The sequence below is a fragment of the Mirounga leonina genome, unplaced genomic scaffold (assembly GCF_011800145.1).
Source record: "Mirounga leonina isolate KUSES-001 unplaced genomic scaffold, KU_Mleo_1.0 Mir_101664, whole genome shotgun sequence".
Lineage (NCBI taxonomy): Eukaryota > Metazoa > Chordata > Mammalia > Carnivora > Phocidae > Mirounga > Mirounga leonina.
The window spans coordinates 11,095,335-11,114,045 of NW_023270175.1; the positions used below are offsets into that span (position 1 = coordinate 11,095,335).

General features: G+C 43.1%; 1 protein-coding gene across 1 annotated transcript; it reads left to right on the plus strand.

Annotated features, from left to right (window-relative positions):
• Positions 1–9,245: 9,245 nt before the first annotated feature.
• UBE2A (ubiquitin conjugating enzyme E2 A) lies at positions 9,246–18,306 on the plus strand. The gene is made up of 6 exons (XM_035007851.1): positions 9,246–9,489; positions 9,629–9,709; positions 10,108–10,133; positions 15,536–15,625; positions 16,617–16,705; positions 17,002–18,306. Exons 1-6 carry the CDS (start codon positions 9,446–9,448, stop codon positions 17,128–17,130), a joined length of 459 nt encoding a protein of 152 aa, XP_034863742.1. The 5' UTR covers positions 9,246–9,445; the 3' UTR covers positions 17,131–18,306.
• Positions 18,307–18,711: the final 405 nt, after the last annotated feature.

Consider the following 18,711-nt stretch of genomic DNA (forward strand, 5'->3'; position numbering starts at 1 on the left):
TCCTCACCAATAATTATTTTTGTCTGTCTTTTTGATCATAACCATCTCGGTGGGTGTGAAGTGATATCTCACTGTGGTTTTGATTTTCCTTTCCCTGGTGGCTAATGTTGAGCACCTTTTCACATGCTGACTGGTTATTTATGTATCTTCTTTGGAAGATACTGAAACAACATACTGAAACTCTGCCAGGACCCTCTTTGTGGAGGACAAGAGCCTGGAGCAATCCAGAATAAGGACACTGAGACAGTTTACATTGGCTAACTTCAAAAATCCAAATGAAGACACCAAAATAGTGGATTTTTAACAGAGAACTTAGTGAAGGCCGTAGGAGCTTGTGTCTAGAAATTGACAGTTTGGCTGCAGGAAGAGTAGTGTTCAAGACACACAGGATGTAAACCAAGGGGAATTTAAAGCCATCTGCTAGACCTCAAATGAACATGAATTAAATAAAATATGCAAGAAATGTGGTGTATATATATACAATGGAATATGACTCAAGCATAAAAAAGGAGATCTTGTCATTTGCAACAGCATGCATGGACCTGGAGGGTATGATGCTAAGTGAAATAAGTCAGACAAAGAAAGACAAATACCATATGATTTCACTTATATGTGGAATTGAAAATACAAAACAAAGAAAAAGCAGAACAGACTTCTAAATACAGAGAACAAACAGTTGCCAGATGGAAGGGGGTGGAAGAATAGGCAAAATGGGTGAAGGGGAGTAGGAGATACAGACTTCCAGTTACGGAATGAAGGAGTCGTGGAAATAAAAGGTACAGCATAAGGAATATAGTCAATGGCATTGTGTTAGTATTTCATGATAAAGGATGGGAGCTACACTTGTGGTGAGCATAGCATAATGTATAGAGTGGTTGAATCACTATGTTGTACGCTTGAAACTAATGTAATATCGTGTGTCAAATATAATCAGATTTTAAAAAATCAATTCAAATCTTAAGGAATCACAGTGTTCCTTAGATCTTACTCAAATGTCATCTCTATGATTTCATGTTATTCAGTATTTATTGATCTTCTACTGTGTAATAGGCACCGCACTATATACTAGTTGTGTAATGATCAATTATAAATAATCTCACCCCCTCATGTGTCTTAGTCTGGTGCAGGGGTGAGGAAACTTTTTCTGTAAAGGGCTAGAGAGTAAATATTTTAGGCTTTGAGGGCCAAGAAGCAAAATCAAGAAAATTATGTAGACCTATATAACAAGAGGGAAAACAAATTTCCACAAGTGTTCTATTGATGAAATTCAAAATATAATAGTAATTATATTTTTGTAATATAGGTCTGCTAATGAGAAGAATAGCATTCTTTTATGGAGGGGGACAATATTTCACTTAATTAGGGTTCAAAGTGAGTGTTCTCTACCATCAGAATCATTTGCAATCTCAATACACCTTTACAGGTTTTTAAATTGCTTCATATCTGGTCAAACTGAAATTCTCAAGAACCTCATTTTTCATTTGTAATACAAGTTTACAACTTTTTTCAAGAGTCAACAAAATGAAAGCACCTGTTAATAAAAGTCTCTTTTAAAAGATTTATTTATTTATTTTTAGAGGGGTGGGAGGGGCAGAGGGAGAGGGAGAGAGAGTCTTAAGCAGGCTCTGTGCTGAGCGCAGAACCCAGCACAGGGCTTGATGTCATGACACTGATATCATGACCTGAACCGAAACTAAGAGTCAGACGCTTAACTGGCTGTGCCACCAGCACCTGTTAATAAAGGTCTTCATGAAATAAATCAGTTGCAAATACTCATCTGTTAATACTTACCTGTAATGAGATTTTACATATTTCATCTTTGAAAACATTTTTTAACACGGCTAAGTACTGCCAAACACTGATACCAAATACCTGATTTTAATTGAGCATATTTATCTTTTAGAAGGCATTTTTGAAATTCTGTTAGATTCTTCTCTTGGTATTTGCCTTTTAGCATGTCATTGCGTACAGAATAATCACTTCCAATTAAAATTTAGGTGGAAGCTCCTGCAATGCACAGTGAAACTGATTTGTTTAAAAGATTTGATTCATTTATTTGACAGAGAGGGAGAGTGGGGGGAGCACAAGCAGGGGGAGTGGGAGTGGAAGAGAGAGAGAAGCGGGCTCCCGGTCTAGCAGGGAGCCCGATTCCGGGGCTCGATCCCAGGACCCTGGGATCATGACCTGAGCCGAAAGCAGACGCTTAACTGACTGAGCCACCCTGGCGCCCCCAGTGAAATTGATTTTTAAATATAGAAATTTCCTTTGCAATTTTTTTTTCTTTGCATTTTGCATTAAGTTCAAAAAAACACCACTGGAATTGTAATTTGAGCCCAGAAAAGATATTCATTGCAAATTGGTGTGGGAATGCAAATCTTGATTTTTGTTTTCATTTTTGACAGCACAGGAAGAGATTAAAGTAATGACATTACTTGCAATTCAAACAATGTTAGTTGTCATTGCAATGACTTTACTGAAATGTAAGTTTCACACATAAGCAGTGTTTTGCCTTGTAATTTTAGTTTAAATGCATTAAGTAACGTTAAGTCTACAGCAAAAGTTAATTTAAAAAACCATCCAGCGTTCAACAATAGTGGTTGCAGGTGGTTCGTCTCATTCAGAAAACTTTCCATCTCAGCCCCAAGCTCAAAAAAAAATTTTTTTAACTCAGAAAAACTTCGCCACTGCTAAGCTATTGAACTGCTGTTGGTTGGGCAAGTCAAAATCTTCGGCTTCTACTTCTGACAAAAATTTATGTAACTGACAGCGGTTTAGTCCATGAGTAAATGAAGTGTTGACACTAATAGTTGAAATACACAAGATAGACTCAAATATGTTCCTGCAAAATACCTGCAGATTAATAATACAATGAATAACCAGAGGATTTAAACAACTCACATTCTCACAAGCTTTTTACAATTGTCCAACTAAGCTTTGTTCTGCTCCATACGTATTTGTAACACATCTTAGCAGAGTCTACTTCAGGTTGTACTGAATTAGTATTTTCTTGACTTCTTTGAGAATTTTCTCATCTGGGGCACCTGGGTGGTTCGGTCCGTTGAGCGTCTGCCTTCGGCTCAGGTCATGATCCCAGAATCCTAGGATCGAGTCCTACCTCAGGCTCCCTGGTCAGTGGGGAGTCAGTTTCTCCCCCTACTCATGTGCTCTCTCTCAATTTCACTCTCTCTCTTTCCCTCCCCTCTCAAATAAATAAATAAGGGTTAGGGTTAGAAGATTTTATTTATGTATTTGAGAAGGGGAGAGAAAGAGAGAGAGAGAGAGCATGAGCGGGAGGAGGTGCAGAGGGAGAGGAAGAAGCAGACTTCCCGCTGAGCAGGGAGCCAGACATGGGGCTCGATCCCAGGACGCTGAGATCATGACCTGAGCCGAAGACAGACACTTAACGGACTGAGCCACCCAGGCGCCCCAAATAAATAAAATCTTTAAAAAAAAAAAGAAAATATTCTCATCTGAGTTATTCCACACAGGCCAACTCAGCATTGGCTCTTTGAGTAAAGTACAACAACTGAGCAGTATTGGTAACATCTGTCACCTCATTGAGAGCCGAGGAAAATCACTTGAAATCATTTTCCCTGTTTTTTTTTTTTAAAGATTATTTATTTATTTGAGAAGGGAGGGAGGGGCAGAGAGAAACTTAAGCAGACTCTGCGCTGAGCACAGAGCCAGACGCGGGCCTCGATCTCACCATCCTGAGATCAGGGCCTGAGCTGAAACCGAGAGTCAGTCATCTCAACCGACTCCGCCACCCAGGTGCCCCTGCCCTGTTTTTTTTAATGACTGTTGGTGTCGCTTCCAACGTCCTCAACTCTTTGAGCCACTATTCTCTCTGAAAGGCTAATAGTCTTTGGAAAGTTTCTTTTCCCTGGACACCTTTCTTTGACTTCGGCAATCAAACACGATTTAATTAACTCATCATCAGTAAATGGCTTTCCTTGCTTGGCTAACAAATGAGCCACTCAGAAAATTATTGTGGCTGCAGCCTCATTTTCATTTTTTTTTTTTAATTCTTGTGACAAATTTTGCTATGATAAGATATTCCATTTTAAACTTTCTAGTTTTTCTAACCACTGCTTTCCTGGGAGTCAGGAACATTGCAATGAGTGCTTATTTTGGTGATGTTGTTGCATACTGTATTCTTATAGCAACACTACAGGGTCACTGAGTAATAAACGCAGTGCTTTGACATCTAATGTGATAACCAAGTAATCTACGTTCACTGTGCCTTAAAAGCATGACATTCGAAACCCCTTTCGTTTTCTTTTTTTTTTTTTTACATGATAGGTATGCACATCTAATAAAAAAATGAAATGCCATAATCTGGGGATACACGTGGCATTCAAAATGCGGTCGAGTTATAACCGCGTCACTGCGATGTATGGTACACCCACCAACAAAAATGGCCACAGACAATACATGATTGAAATAGCATGGCTGGGGGCGCCTGGGGGGGCTCAGTCGGTTAAGCATCTGCCTTCGGCTCAGGTCATGATCTCAGGGTCCCGGGATCGAGCCCCACATCAGGCTCCCTGTTCGCCGGGAAGCCTGCTTCTCTGTCTCGCTCTCCCTCTGCCCCTGCTTGAGTTCCCTCTCTCGCTGTGTCTCTCTCTGTCAAATAAATAAACAAAATCTTAAAAAAAAAAAAAATAGCATGGCTGTGTCCCAATGAAACTTTATTTATGGGCGTGGAAAATATGAATTTCGTATTATCCTCATGGGTCCTGAAATATTAAATAGTCTCCTTTTGATTTCTGCAACCATTTAAAAATACAGAAAATCACTTTGGGCTCACAGGCCCTAGGGGAAAAGATGGTGGGCTGGATTTGGTTGTAGCTTGCTGGTGGATGTGGCCAGTTTGAATTCCTATACCCAACGTTGAAACCATATGTATTCGTTTTCTGTTGCGGCTGTAACGCATGACCAGACCACAGACTTACTGGCTTAAGAAAATGAAAACGTATTATCTTACTGTTCTGGAGATCCGAAGTCCAAAATCAATCTCACTGGCTGAGAGTCAAGATGTCAGCAGGGCTGGTTGCTCCTAGAAGCTCCAGGGGAAAACCCATTTTTGCCTCATGCAGCGTCTAGAAGCTACCGGCATCCCTTGGCTCCTTGGCTGGTGGCTGTATTGCTCCAATCTCTGCTTCCATGGTCACATGACCTTCTCTCTGACTTCAGACTTTCTTCCCTCTTATGAGGACTCATGTGATTACATCAGGCCCACTGGTTTATCCTGGATAATCTCCCCATCTCGAGATTCTTAATTTAACTACATCAGCAAAGTCCCTTTTGCCATATAAGGTAACGTATCCACAGATTCCAGAGATGAGGATGAGAAGGTCCTGGGGTAGAGGTGCATGATTCAGCCTACCACGCCACGCCTTTGTTTTTGACTCTGCAACTTAGCAGGTAGTGAAAGTCTATGTTCATGGCCCTAATGTCCCCGTTTCTCTAAACTTCACTATTTCTCTCTCCGCTCTCTCCCTCTCCCCTCTCTCTCCCTCTCTCTCCTTATGTCCTAGGGTCTAGAGAGGGACAGCATACTCCTGTTACTGCCAAGAATACATATTGTGACAACTGTTGTTTCCTATAGGCAATTTCCTTGACTTGTCTTCTGAGGCTATTGGAGTCAGGAAAGACCCTGTGGTTTTATATTCTGTTGCTTCTTGGTTGCCATTTGTACTAAATGTTAGTGATAGAAGTGGGAACCATAGGAAAATAAAATTCCTTGCCTTCTCTGGCTAACAGAAATACAAACTCACAGCCTCATAAGGCAGGAAATGACAGTTTATTCAGTCTCTCTCTCCCCGACCCAAAATAGTTCAGGAAAATCACAATCCAGTCTGCATTTTGAAAGCCCCATGAACAAAATCCCACAGTTTCCCTAGTTATATATTCCTGTACCTCACGGTCCTCCCTTTTAGGAAAATTCTCAAGTCCTTGCCTGGGGATGGTTTGGAACTTTTTATCTTCCCAGCAGCTGCATTGCTAACACACTTTTCTTTCCAGTGAAAAGAACTTCTATTCTGGACCCCTGCTTTTGGGAAGGGGAGTGGTGCTTGGCTGTGAAGAGGGTATTTCTTCAAGAAGTCAGGGTGAGGGGTGCCTGGGTGGCTCAGGCGGTTAAGCGTCTGCCTTCGGCTCAGGTCATGATCCTGGGGTCCTGGGATCGAGCCCCGCATCGGGCTCTCTGCTCAGTGGGAAGTCTGCTTCTCCCTCTCCCTCTGCCTGCCTGCTCTGCCTACTTGTGCTCTCTCTGTCAAATAAATAAATAAATAAAATCTTAAAAAAAAAAAAGATGTCAAGGTGAAAAGGGGATGGAAGGAATGCTTGGCCAAGTAGGCTATAGTTAGCATGTTCTAGCCCGATAATCATCTGTGCTAGAGAACGATCTTCCGTGTTGCTGCTTGTTATGACAACGCTGTTTCTGGTGAGGAATGTGGGGGCACAGTATTTCTGCAGTGGGATTCCACCGTGCTGTCAGGGCCTGCCCTCCCCATCCCCTGGTGCCACGGGGCTTCCCAAACTGCTGTGGTTCGTGTCCCCGAGGTTTCTTGATTAGACAGAGAGCTACTCATGAGCTAGGGCAAAGGAATTTCAGAAAATAAACAAGCCCACAACAAACCCAGCTACATCTCTGGCCTTCAGTGAGTTTCAGACATTTCTATCCAGCAGCAGGAGCCTCCCCTCCCAGCCCCTTCCCTGCTCTCCAGTACGGTATAGGCAGCTTCTCAGCACCTCTGCAAAACAGACCTGGAAAACCTCTAAAAGCCCCCTGTCAAGCCTAAAGCCCCCATCCTTGTGTTTGAGGGCATCTAACCAACTTCTGTCCCCCTCACTTTTCCAAGCAGGGGTCTCATCATCCCCCATTAGCCCCGCTAGTCTGTCCAGTATCCCCAGAACCTTCTTGAGCTCCACGTGTTCCTTCATGCTGTGGCGCTCATAGAAACTGCTTGACTTCTCTCCCGGGGAAGTCTCTCCCTGCTGTCACTTCTGTTGAAACAAAACTGAAACAGACCCATTCCAGGAAGCTCGCTCTAACCCCCACCAGACTGAGGGTTTCCCCCGCTGCGCGGTCCCTCCGCATTTGTAGATTCGCACGCTTCTGCTATGTTTCTTGAGGCTGCTCTGGCAGGCAGAGTTCAAAGATCCCTGGCCGTGGACGTACACACACCTTCTCCCAGTTACTCGAACGTTAATCTAGGTTCTGCTGTGAGGGAATTTTGCAGATGTGATTAAGGTCCCAGATCAGATGATATTGGGGGTGGGGGGTAACCCAGGATGGGCCTGACCTAATTAGATAAGCCCTTAAAGTGAACTGGGCTCTTCCTGAAGAAAGATTCCAAGTGTGAGGGGGATTTCATGGGAGAGAAGTTCTCAGGTGCTGGCTTGAAAATGGAGCAGGCCACGTGGCAAGGAATGTGGGTGACCTCTAAGAGCTGCGAATGGCCCCTGGCTGGCAGCCAGTGAGCAAATGGGGGCCTCAGTCCTTACAACTGCAAGGCATTGAACTTGACCAACAGCTTGTGGTGATTTGTTAAGTAGCAATTGAAAACAAATGCACTTGCTTTTGTAACTTACATGTGTATTAGTAGACTGCCAGTTACTAGATGAGAGGAAAAGGAGATTTTTCAACTTATTTTTGTACCCCCTGCCCACCACAGTCACAGTGAGATGCTATTAGGGAGACGTGCCTTAGCTCCTGATATCTTGGTGTCAATGGGAGATATAAATCCTTTCCCACGAAAGTACCTGTGTTTAAACAGCAGCTAGAATCACGACCATCGTCAAGTGTCTCCCACCTCCCACCTTAGAAACAAATTTCTGCACATCTGATATCTTACGGACATCTCTGCTCGGATTTCTCACCAGTCCCATGCACTCAGTAAGTCATTGCACTCAGTAAGTCCCCAAACTGCCCCCCTCCCCACTCTGTTCCCCAGTTCTGTCTGTGGCACCTTCAAAGCCCCAGGTATCTTGGGGCTTAGAACTCCAGCCGTTGTTGACTCCTTCCTCTCTCTTGCCTCCAAGTTCAATCTGTTGCTGAGTCCTCTCCATTCATCCCATCCCCTCCGTTTTTGTTGTCACTGCCCGGTTCAGTATTTCTCACCTAGACTACTTCAAGCGTCTCCTAGCTGCTCTCCCGGGACCCACATCTCTGACTAGCCCGACTCTAATTATGCACAGCCACCTTCCAAGGAATCCATTAGCTTGACGTTCAAAACTCTCCATGACTTAACCCAAACTTACCTTTCTCATATTTTCAAAAATCCTTAAAATGAGTATTTTGCCTACCTTCTAAGTTATTTGAGGTTGACCTTTACAAATTATTCTTTAAAACTGTTATTGCTTTTGCAGGTCCACATAGTAACTGTGACTCTTCTCTGCAACCTGCAGCTTTTTCACGTGCGTCTTACCGTTACTTTTACTTCAGACTCTCTGCCCTTGCAATTCTCCGCAGTCGGATATTCTCACACCTTGGACTCTTCCGAATACATAGTAGCCGCTTGGCTTGTTGAACTGCCAAGGGGAAATGTGGTTCCAGAGCCAAATTGTGAGTGCCCAGAGCTACAACCTCATTGTGCCTTAAGCTCTCATTCCCTCCCCCAGGACACACACCACCATTTTATCCTGCTTGGGGGTGATCATTGGCCTAAACATTGGGACCGGAGTCCCGCACGTTCATCTCATAGACGAGGGACCCACAGCTCCCTGTCATAGCCGAAGCCGATTTATTCTTTTGATTTTCAGTGATTTGAACCAGTCACACACCCTCCTCCCCAGCCTCCCGGGTCCCTGGAGTTCCCGCTTTCCGAGAACCAGATTTGCCTCCACCCACTGTCTCCTCCCTTCTACTTAGGGACTTCCATCTTCTTCTCTCCCCCTCCCGCCCCCCCGCCGCCCCCAGCCAGAGTGCGCACTGCCGTAAGTGATCCGATCTCAAAAAAAAAAAAAAAAAAGGAAAGGAAAGAAAAAACAGAAAAAAGCTTCCCAGGGTCCGTCCGAGCCTGGGCAGGTGGAGACGGACCCCATTCCGCCACGAATTCCTAGTGAATTACAGGCTTCCGCTCGGCCGGCGGCGTGCCTCTCACTCCCGCACCGGCCCGGCGCTCCCCGCCTCCCGCTGGGGTTTAATGACCTAAGCAACTTTCCCGGCCGCCCCCCCCGCCCGGGCTTGGTACGGCCTGTCCGGCGTTCGGCATTCGGCGTTCCACCCCCCCTCTCCTTCCAGGTTGGTTCAGCCCCCGTCTACTCCGGGGTGGTGCTTAGCCGGCGCCAGACCGACCCTCGACTTCGGAGGGGCAGTGCCGTTCCTCTGGGCGCTTCCTCGGCGGCCGCTTCGGCTCCTTCAGCCTCCTCGGCCTCCTCAGCCCCCGCCGGGACCCGAGACCTCGGTGTATGCCCCACCCCTGACCCCGCTAGAGATATGTCCACCCCGGCTCGGCGGCGCCTCATGAGGGACTTCAAGAGGTAAGGCGACGGAGGACCGCCGAGGCCGGGGGCGCTGCCAGGCGGGGCACAGGGCGGGTCCCGAGGCGGGCCGGGGGCGGGGGGGGCCCGGAGCGGACGCGAGTGCCGGATCGCGGAGCCCCTGTCTGTTTCCCTGAAGGTTGCAGGAGGATCCTCCGGCCGGAGTCAGCGGGGCTCCGTCCGAGAACAACATAATGGTTTGGAACGCGGTCATTTTCGGGTGAGTCTGCGTTCCGGGAGGTGGCGAGAGGTGGGGGACTCGGGCCGGCCCAGCCTGCCGTCGGGGACCGGCCCCCGGCGAGGACGGAGAGGGAGAGGGGGAATGTTTGGGTCCGGCTGGGCCTAGGCGCCTCCCCGGAGCCTGTGCCTCGATTAGCTCAGTTCCCGCTGCCCGGGGAACCGTTTGGGGTTCTGAGGGGGGCGGAGCGGGCAGCGGTGGCGGTTAGGCGCGGCGGCCTGCGCCGGTTTCCGAGCCCCAAACATCCATTTGTAGTGGCTTTCTGACCCAGGAAGCGGTGGCTTCCCAGCGGGAGAGTTGCCAGAGCTGGGAATCGCAGTGTCTTAAGGGGGAAGGGAGCCCCTGAAGCGGGAACTGACTGTGTTTTCTCTGTGTTGCAGGCCTGAAGGGACCCCGTTTGAGGACGGTAAGAGAGTTTCTTTACCCACCTTTCAGGGGCCTGATCATCTGGGGGAAAGGGTTCCCAGTCGTCCTGGGAGCGCCTCCTACTTAAGAACCCGCTTCTCCCTAGCCTCTGCCTGCTAAAGGCTTGAGTGAACTCCCATACGTGGCAGGTTGTTCTGGCCCTTGTCCGCTTGACTAGGACTGCACCTTTTTTCTTGCTTGCTCCTTTAAGAAAAAAAAAATCTGGGTAAAGCAGTCACTTTTTAGAAGGAGCCCCATAGCACTGGTGTTAAGGATTTTTGAGGTCTGGGCTGTGATCCAGCTCAGTTCAGCACCCTGTCTAGATACTGACTTAGTATCAACCCAACCACTTGCTGATAGACTCAGAGACCCCAGAAACCACCTACTTGGGAATTCTACCACAAGGGCAGGAACTGTGTTCAGCGGGTGCTTAATATGTGTTTGTTGGGTGTTGGATGGGTGTGAGAGTTCCTTGCACAGAACTATCTGGTTTCTACAATCTGGCGTTGAATACCTGTCAGCCTCACGGCTCCAAGATGGTCTTTAATGGCACCTTTAATGGCCAGTTTGAATATAACATTGTTTCTTATTTTTAAATGAGTTTTCAGTGGGCTTTTATCGAGACTTGATGGTCCGTATTCTCAAAGCAGCCTCAGAATTGAGGGGAGCCTTAATGTACCCTCTTGAGAAGTGTCCAGCCTACTTGAAGGTACTCTGTGTACCTATAGGTACAGGATTTTTAATGGATTTAGGCTTGACTTTTAAAAACACGTTACTTGCTTTTTAAGTTTTTCTTTAAACTTTCTATTTTGAGATAATTACAGAGTCATGTGCGGTTGTAATTAATACCGCTAATACAGAGAGACCTTGTATACCTTTCACGCATTCCCCCACCCCTTTGGTAACATCTTGAATGACTGTACTAGAGTCTCATGACCAGGAACTTGACATCGATGCAGTTTTATGTACATTCAGTTGTGTGCATGCGTGTGTAGTCGTTCTTGGAAAGCTTAATACATTTAAGACACAAAAGTATTTGAACTACTGATCGACATCTTTAATATTTGAGGTATTTAAAAAAGCAAAGGAGCTTTGTTACTTTTTTCAACGACCATCTTCCTTTACTCATTTAGCGTGTGATACACACACACGCACACACTCATACGCAGAGCTCAGTTTGAAGGTGGGAACAAAAACATTTCTGCAAACTACTAAGTATATACTTATATTGCCGAGTCCGATTGCTCTCTGATTCTCCCAGTCTGCAAGATGTGGTGAGGAAGGGCAGTATCAGCCAACTCTCGGATTTGTCTCAAATGCTCAGATTTCCCTAGGAGACTGTGGACGGTCACCTGAATACTTTTAGCTTCCTCCCTGCCTCCACCCCCTGGGTAAATGTCACTGCTCTTCAGTGCTGCAATAAAAAGAAGTGACAGCAAGAGAGTGATTCTAAAGGCATACTGCTTTGGTGCAATAAATCATTTGAACTGATCCATAGCAAGAGCTAGCTCGACTTAATTTTCCTCTGCTAGATTGGTGCTCGTTCTTTCTACCTAAGCATTGTGTGCAGATTAACTGTGTTTGCTTTAGCCCTGGCAGGCTTTATTTTCATTGGCTTCTTTTCTTCCTCCTGACTTTACTCAGACGGCTTTATGCTGGGCACAGCTTTATTAATAGTACATCACTTTGCTGGAGGATTGGCTACTTAAATATTTCAAGGGTGCTTCACTCGTTTTAAGTGGTATGCATTGAGAAGGTGCTTAAGGAATCCATTATCTACCTGGATCTTCCCCGTTGACATCACCGGTTCTGTTTTTGATGATGTGTATCTCCATACTGGCATTACTGAAAGGAACTACTCCAGCTAAATAACAATACCCTTTTCTGATTCATTCTCTTGAGCAGTCTGCTATCCATGGATGCTTCCTCAGGTGTCTAGAACTGGGGCTGTGGCTACAAAAAAAATATTTTGACCATTTTTTAATACCCTTTATTTTCAATTAGGGAATTTACTAGGAAAGCCTCATTAGGGACAAGTGGCACAATTGATTTTGCTGTTTCCAATGTATTATATAAATCAACAACCCCAAAACTACTTTTGCTGTTTCCTTGTAAATCATTTGTGGTGGACATTTCTGGAACAGCCAGACCCCAGTTAAAGAGATGAAGACTTAAGAAAAGGAACTCTTGAAGGTATTTTGACTTAACTTCACACACTTAAAGTAAGAGGAAAATGTTCTCAAGAACTTACACTACCAGACAAAACACTGGGGGGCAATGCTTCCTCATCAAAATATCTTGGCATGGATGCTGAATACAAAGACTTTGGAATAAAGTAGTCTCCATCACATCACCTAAAAATTGTTAATACACACAGTGAGATACTAGTATTTGCTTCTTGTAAGAATTTGGTTGTAAGTCCTTTAAAAATTATTCACTCAAAGTCCACTGAGGGTGTACTTAAGGTAAACACATCCTATGATGAGGAGTATTTGGGTATTATCTTAAAAATCAGAATCTCTGGTCATCAAAAAAATTTTTTTTAGGTGCATGTACTTTGTTTTCTCCTCCGGGGTCACAAGCTGGTGGCCAAATGGCAGAAAACACGCAGGTGTTTTTTTGTGAATGTCTTCAGCGAACATACACTCTCTAGTCTAGCCATATCACTCCTTATTGCCACGCCTCTGCCATTGAACACAAAGTTTGCCTAGTCCCCTGTATAGATGGATTGATACTTTCCTTACAATGTTTTGGCCTCCTCAGGAAGATGAGCAAAAGCTGTACAGATTGTGTACAATAGTGAGGCTTACGTCTTCCATTATTTTAAAGCCTAACCTTCTGAATATCCAGAGGATAAGCTCTGGTCTCAATTGCATCATATTCTAGGATTTTAAATTTCCTTAACGTTTGTTTTGGATCTCAGAAATTGCATTGAGGGTTGTATTAAAAAGGTTCCAGTAGTATAATGTGGCTGAAAGTATGAACTATCCCCTTTTAAATACGTATTTGAAATACGATTTGGGGTAAGTCCTAATTTATAGTCAAGTAGACATAAGCAGGTTGTTTCACTTCCCAAGATAGTAAATGAGCTGTTTGAAAAGACTTGATTAACTTACTTGGTATCTAGTGTTGAACTTCTGGGCAAGTGTTAGGCAGAAAGTTCAAGTCAAGGGTTTCGAGAGCCACCAACCTCCATACTCAACTTGAATTCAGCTGTGAGCGTTTGGTGTAGGTCAGAAAGAAAGTAGTATTTAATATTTAAATTCATTAATTGTGTATTTCTTACTGATAGTCAAGTTGGGATATTTGGGTTTTGCCTCCTTCAGCTGGGTCTAGGAGTGTGCAACTTTAGAATTATTATAGCTACCATATTTATGGAGCACTTACTTTGTGTCACTGTGCACATTTCCCTCATTTAAACCTCACAACAATGTAATGTGGTGGGTACTATTACTAACCCCATTTTACAGATGAGGAACTTGAGGTTTAGTCAAGTCAAGTGGCTCCTAGTAAGTAGCAAAGCAAGGAACTGAGCCCAGGTCTGACTGCAAGGCTGTGCTCTTCCCCACTATGCTCTACTGTTTCCACTTAACGCCTGTCTTATGTGTTCCTTTACCACTTTTGGATATCATATTTAATGATGGTCTTAATTTAAAGTACCTGGGCCCTAGTACCTGTGTGCTGTTAAATCCGCCCACTTTTAGAGCAATTCCGTGATGATAAATCTCTTACCTCTAATTTAATCAGATTTCAACATTGAGCCAAATGTGTTTATACTTGAGATGCATAAGGAAGCTCAAAGTTTTGAACTCTCTAACACTCATTCCCACTTTTTCCTGTGTATTATAATATCAATGGCACTGAAAAGGAAGAACCAATATTTCTTCCTCACAAATAGGAAGATTCATGACCAGGTGGTAATAAGGTGAAGTAGGTTCTGACAGACTGTAGCGTGTTTGTCCATTCCGAAATATTTCACTTTTTGCCCTTAGTTATAATATACAGTATCTTCAAATCTGTAGCAATTGTTTGGGGAATATGTCTGTATATGTTGCACTTTAAAGTATTCTGAAACTTTGGAACATACGTTCATCATACTAAGGGCAACTCTGTTAGCAAATTGTTTCCTGTGAGTTCGCTGGTAGGAAACAAACTTTGGTATTGTTATGTAATGGATCTAGCAATAGAATGTAGTCTTTTTTTTCTTAAGTGGTGATAAACCTATTGATGGAGGAAATTGCCAACTCTGAAGAAACCAGAATCAAGTTGTACTCGACCTGAAGTGTGGTCTATAGTATTAGAATAAATTTTTTAAAAGGACCAGAGTAATAGTGGAACATCCACCCCCTTATGCCAGACAGTGATTGCTTAAGTTTACTTGAAGAGATTTCAGTCAGGAATAAACAGTTGCCCAATTGTTTTCTTGGATTTATTAAACCCAATTTTAAAAATATTTTGAAGGAAACAATCTCCCCAAAGCAGAACATCCTACAATTCTTGAATGAGATCCAGTTTGTTCATTCCTTATAAATAAGTCTATAACCTAGTATATGTCAGGGCCTCCTGCTACCTGGGTTGACACATATTCAAGGAAAATAAATTCATTTCATTAGAATTGAATGAAACAAACATCATTAGAAAGATAAATTTGCTGGAGACATGAATGCAATCTAATGTGATTTTTTAATTATTTCTGCCATTAATTCCCTCCATTAGTGTGAATAATGGAGTTGATTTTATAGTGTAGTATCTTGTGAGTCATACTTAAGGATTTTTGAGAGAGACTATAAAGTTTTTTCTGGCTTACATTCAATTGTGTTTTCATTATAGAGTCGCTATTGTATGAAAAGGGGCTGGTGAACACTTTTATACTTATTCCCTTCCGTTTTTAAAGACAATTGGGTTATAGATTTGTATTTCTAGCACTGACTTTGGAGGCTTTGTACTCTCGTTCTCTTTAGCCCGTGTCAAAACCACTGGAGAGTTTAAGATGGCGGCTGGTTAAAATAGGCCTTTGAGGTCTCTCAGTCTTCTGAGGCAAGAGCGCCAAACTTTGGCTCTAGTTTCTTGTCATTTTAAGGATATCTTCAAAATGGAGAGTGGCTAAAGTTCTCCTGCAGGCAGTACTTTTGAGCTTAAGATGACTGTATTTAAGTTTGGGGGAGAATGATGGCAAAACAAAAAAATCCCCGTTGCGTGGTGGTTCTTACAATATCTGTTTTTAGAGCAGTTCCTAGAGATCATGACTTACCTTGTCTCTCACCTGGCCTTTCTTTCCTCTCTACCCTCTATCTTTGCATTATTTCATCTAGTACGGGAAAAAGTGTCATGTAGCATTAAAAAGAAAGTACTACTGAACAAAGTGATAAATCTGTTTCTTAAACCTTTCTTTTCTAACTACAGGAACATTTAAGCTTACAATAGAATTCACTGAAGAATATCCAAATAAACCACCTACGGTTAGATTTGTCTCTAAGATGTTTCATCCAAATGGCAAGTATCACTTTTAATGCAATATTTTAAACTACACTGTTAATTATGGGAGGTGTTCCGCGTTTCCTGTGTATTTGTCCGTAGTACCTGAGTATTTGTTTAGGCATCTTGCCGTTTCCCGAAAACAACTTGTTCATGATGGTCTGTTGCTGTCTTGATCTCTAGCCCTAGAACTGAAGCAGTGAAGGTACTCTGCTTTGGCTTGGAGTCTGCAAGCCTCCTGGTTTTGATGATCTTTATCATTTACTTATTATACAAAAATAAGGACGCTCTTGACGTTTCCTGTTACTGTCGGATTGGGGTGGTCTTGGGTTGTGACTATTTTCACCACATTTAGAACTGTTTATTTAGAACAATCGTTTTCAACTTTAGATGCAGAAGAAAATTACCGTGGAACACTTTACAAATAGAGATGCCTTGGCACCACTCCAGACCTGCTGAATCTGAGATTCTGTGGCTGAGGGCTACGGTGTATTGGAAAAGCAGCCCAGTGATTCTAACTTACATTCTGCTTTTCTTGGCTAGTAGTAAGCCTAGAACAGCTTGCTTTTTTATTTAGGTTAATAAAGTATTTTCCGGGATATCAGATAGTTTGATCTTCATGCTGAAATGAGACCTTGTGAACTCCGAGCTGTCTTTTGTTATTCCGGATAGGAGACAGAGTTTGCAAATTTAGTGGAATAAACTTCCCACGTGTCTGGATGACTAGGGACCCCATTGGAAAACGCGTATGATTTCCTGGTTAATAGGGCAGTCTTTTCAGAAGAAAGTGCACTAAGTATCTTCTAGTTTTATACCAATTATATTTGACATTCTTTGACTATTTCACTAGCAATGATTAGAACTCTTCTTCTTAGGAAGGTAACTGAGAAGCAGTTTAGGAATCTTTTTAAACCTCACAGGCAAAGTATTCTTGACTATGTTTGTCTTGACTGTGATGTTAAAAATCTTAATGGTTTTATTACGTTTAACATACCTACTTCTCTCTTAGTCTATGCAGATGGTAGTATATGTCTGGACATACTTCAGAACCGCTGGAGTCCAACCTATGATGTGTCTTCCATTTTAACATCCATACAGGTGAATTTTCCTTAATGTGACCAACTGTGGCCTTTGATATGTTTCTGTTAGCACTTGGATTGTTTCTGGAAGTCCTAACTTAAGGTAAAGGGCAGGTCATCAAGACCCAAGCCCCCAGAAAACGTATTTGCCTAGCTACTAGCAGATTAATATTACTCTAGGTTAGTATGCTAAGAGATCCACTGTAGCTGTTACTGAGGGCAACTCAGCTGAGTGTTTTGAATATATAGATATATAGATATAGATATATTTTTTTCTGCATTGAGGAACTGACCTTTTACAAATTGTCTCTGTAGTCCCTATTGGATGAACCCAATCCCAATAGTCCAGCAAACAGCCAGGCTGCTCAGCTGTACCAGGAGAACAAGCGGGAATATGAAAAACGTGTTTCTGCGATAGTAGAACAGAGCTGGCGTGACTGTTGACCCGGGTGCAGCAAAAGAAGAGGCTGGTCATAAGGAAAATATATATTGATGTGTGTGTCACCTTCCTGTTCCTCAATGTCATTACATTACTTTATTAAAAGCAAAATAGCTGTCGTGCTGTTTCCATCTTCCCTTGCCGAGCTTTTCCTACCCCTTCTACCCTCTCCTCGAACCTCAGCAAACACCCTCTACAAGATCAAATGTACTGTACCTGGGTTACGTGCGAACATTACTAATGCTTCATCCCTTTTCTGTTGTGTCTCAGCTCCAGTTTTAGGGCAGGATTGTGTTACCGTACTTTACACTAAGCTTTTAAAGTGAATCGTTATACAAGTGGTGCTTATGCAGAGCTTGATGACCAGGATGTTATTTTTAACAAAAGGATTGCTACAGTGTTTCATCCTGGCTGGTCCTTCACTTGTGTTGGATTTAGAAGTGGATGTTTGGAATAGGCCTATGGGAAACAGGGGAACAAATCCATATAAGCATCCATTCTGAAAGAGCAGTGGAGGCTAGAAATGCTATCATACTAACATCCAACCAAAATGAATTACAAGACGGTTTTTACTGGTACGAGGGAAAAAGTTAAAGGACTCGGCCAAAGGAACGCAGCGATAATTGCAACTGACACATCCTCTCCTTGCAAGATACTCACTGGGCTCACCCATGCTAAGTTTCAGAATACTGAAGTCTTCTGGGTTTTTGCTGTTTAAAGAGGTGTGGGAGCAGAGGAATGGAAACAATCATTCGTTTTTAAGCTAGGGAAGGTGGGAGATCCTTTAATCTTTTTAAGGGAGCAGTGCCACCCTAGATACATTTATAATCCCCCATCCTTTTTTTAGAGTTTTAGTTAACCCAAGGAAGGGAGCGTATCTGTGGCAAACTATTTTCCACTCAGATCCTGAGTTAATGCTGCATATGCTTTAGTTTCGTCTTCCCTTTCAGTATTGTAAGAACCTCCAAGTCCCGCTTGTGATCTCTCGTTGGCTATTTATACTTTAGATAGGACAGTACCTTTAAGTAGCAGCGTGGGACAAGGCTTGTACATGTTTTGTCTAATGTTCCATCGTCACCTTTGGTGTATTTGTCACTCTTCTAAATCTAACTTTGCACAAGTAACCCATGTAAAAAATGTACATTTTTCAAAACTTGTAAATAAAAATAACCTTAAAACTTTGTAGTCAAGGTATAATTATATTTTAGCTCACTATGAACTTTTAGTATTAACTTATTGGAATCCCATACCTACTCACTTTCCCCCTTGAAATAAACATGGTAAAAGAAAAATACACACGCTGGGAGAGGAAAAAGAGGAGTAGACACTGTTGGAGAGGACCTTCTTTCTTGTCATAAGTGTTAATGCTTTGTTCTTTTTTTAACGTTTTAACAAGAATGTAAAACTGTTAAATAAAACAAAGTTCCTTCAGCACAGAGTATGGTCAATCAAGCGAATGAAGTTGTGTTGGGGAGGGGGTGATAGACAAAGCTGGGTATTTACCAGTGCCTCCAGAAACCAAGAAGCCCTAGCTTCAAAACGAATAGTACCAAACCATTATTAAGTGGTATTTTAACTCCCGAGTG

Bases quoted from the DNA above. Each gene is read 5' to 3' on its own strand.
- UBE2A (XM_035007851.1), top strand. From the start codon at position 9,446: ATGTCCACCCCGGCTCGGCGGCGCCTCATGAGGGACTTCAAGAG. The intron at 9,490-9,628 runs GTAAGGCGACGG...GTTTCCCTGAAG, and splicing joins CTCATGAGGGACTTCAAGAG to GTTGCAGGAGGATCCTCCGG. The intron at 15,626-16,616 runs GCAAGTATCACT...CTTCTCTCTTAG, and splicing joins TAAGATGTTTCATCCAAATG to TCTATGCAGATGGTAGTATA.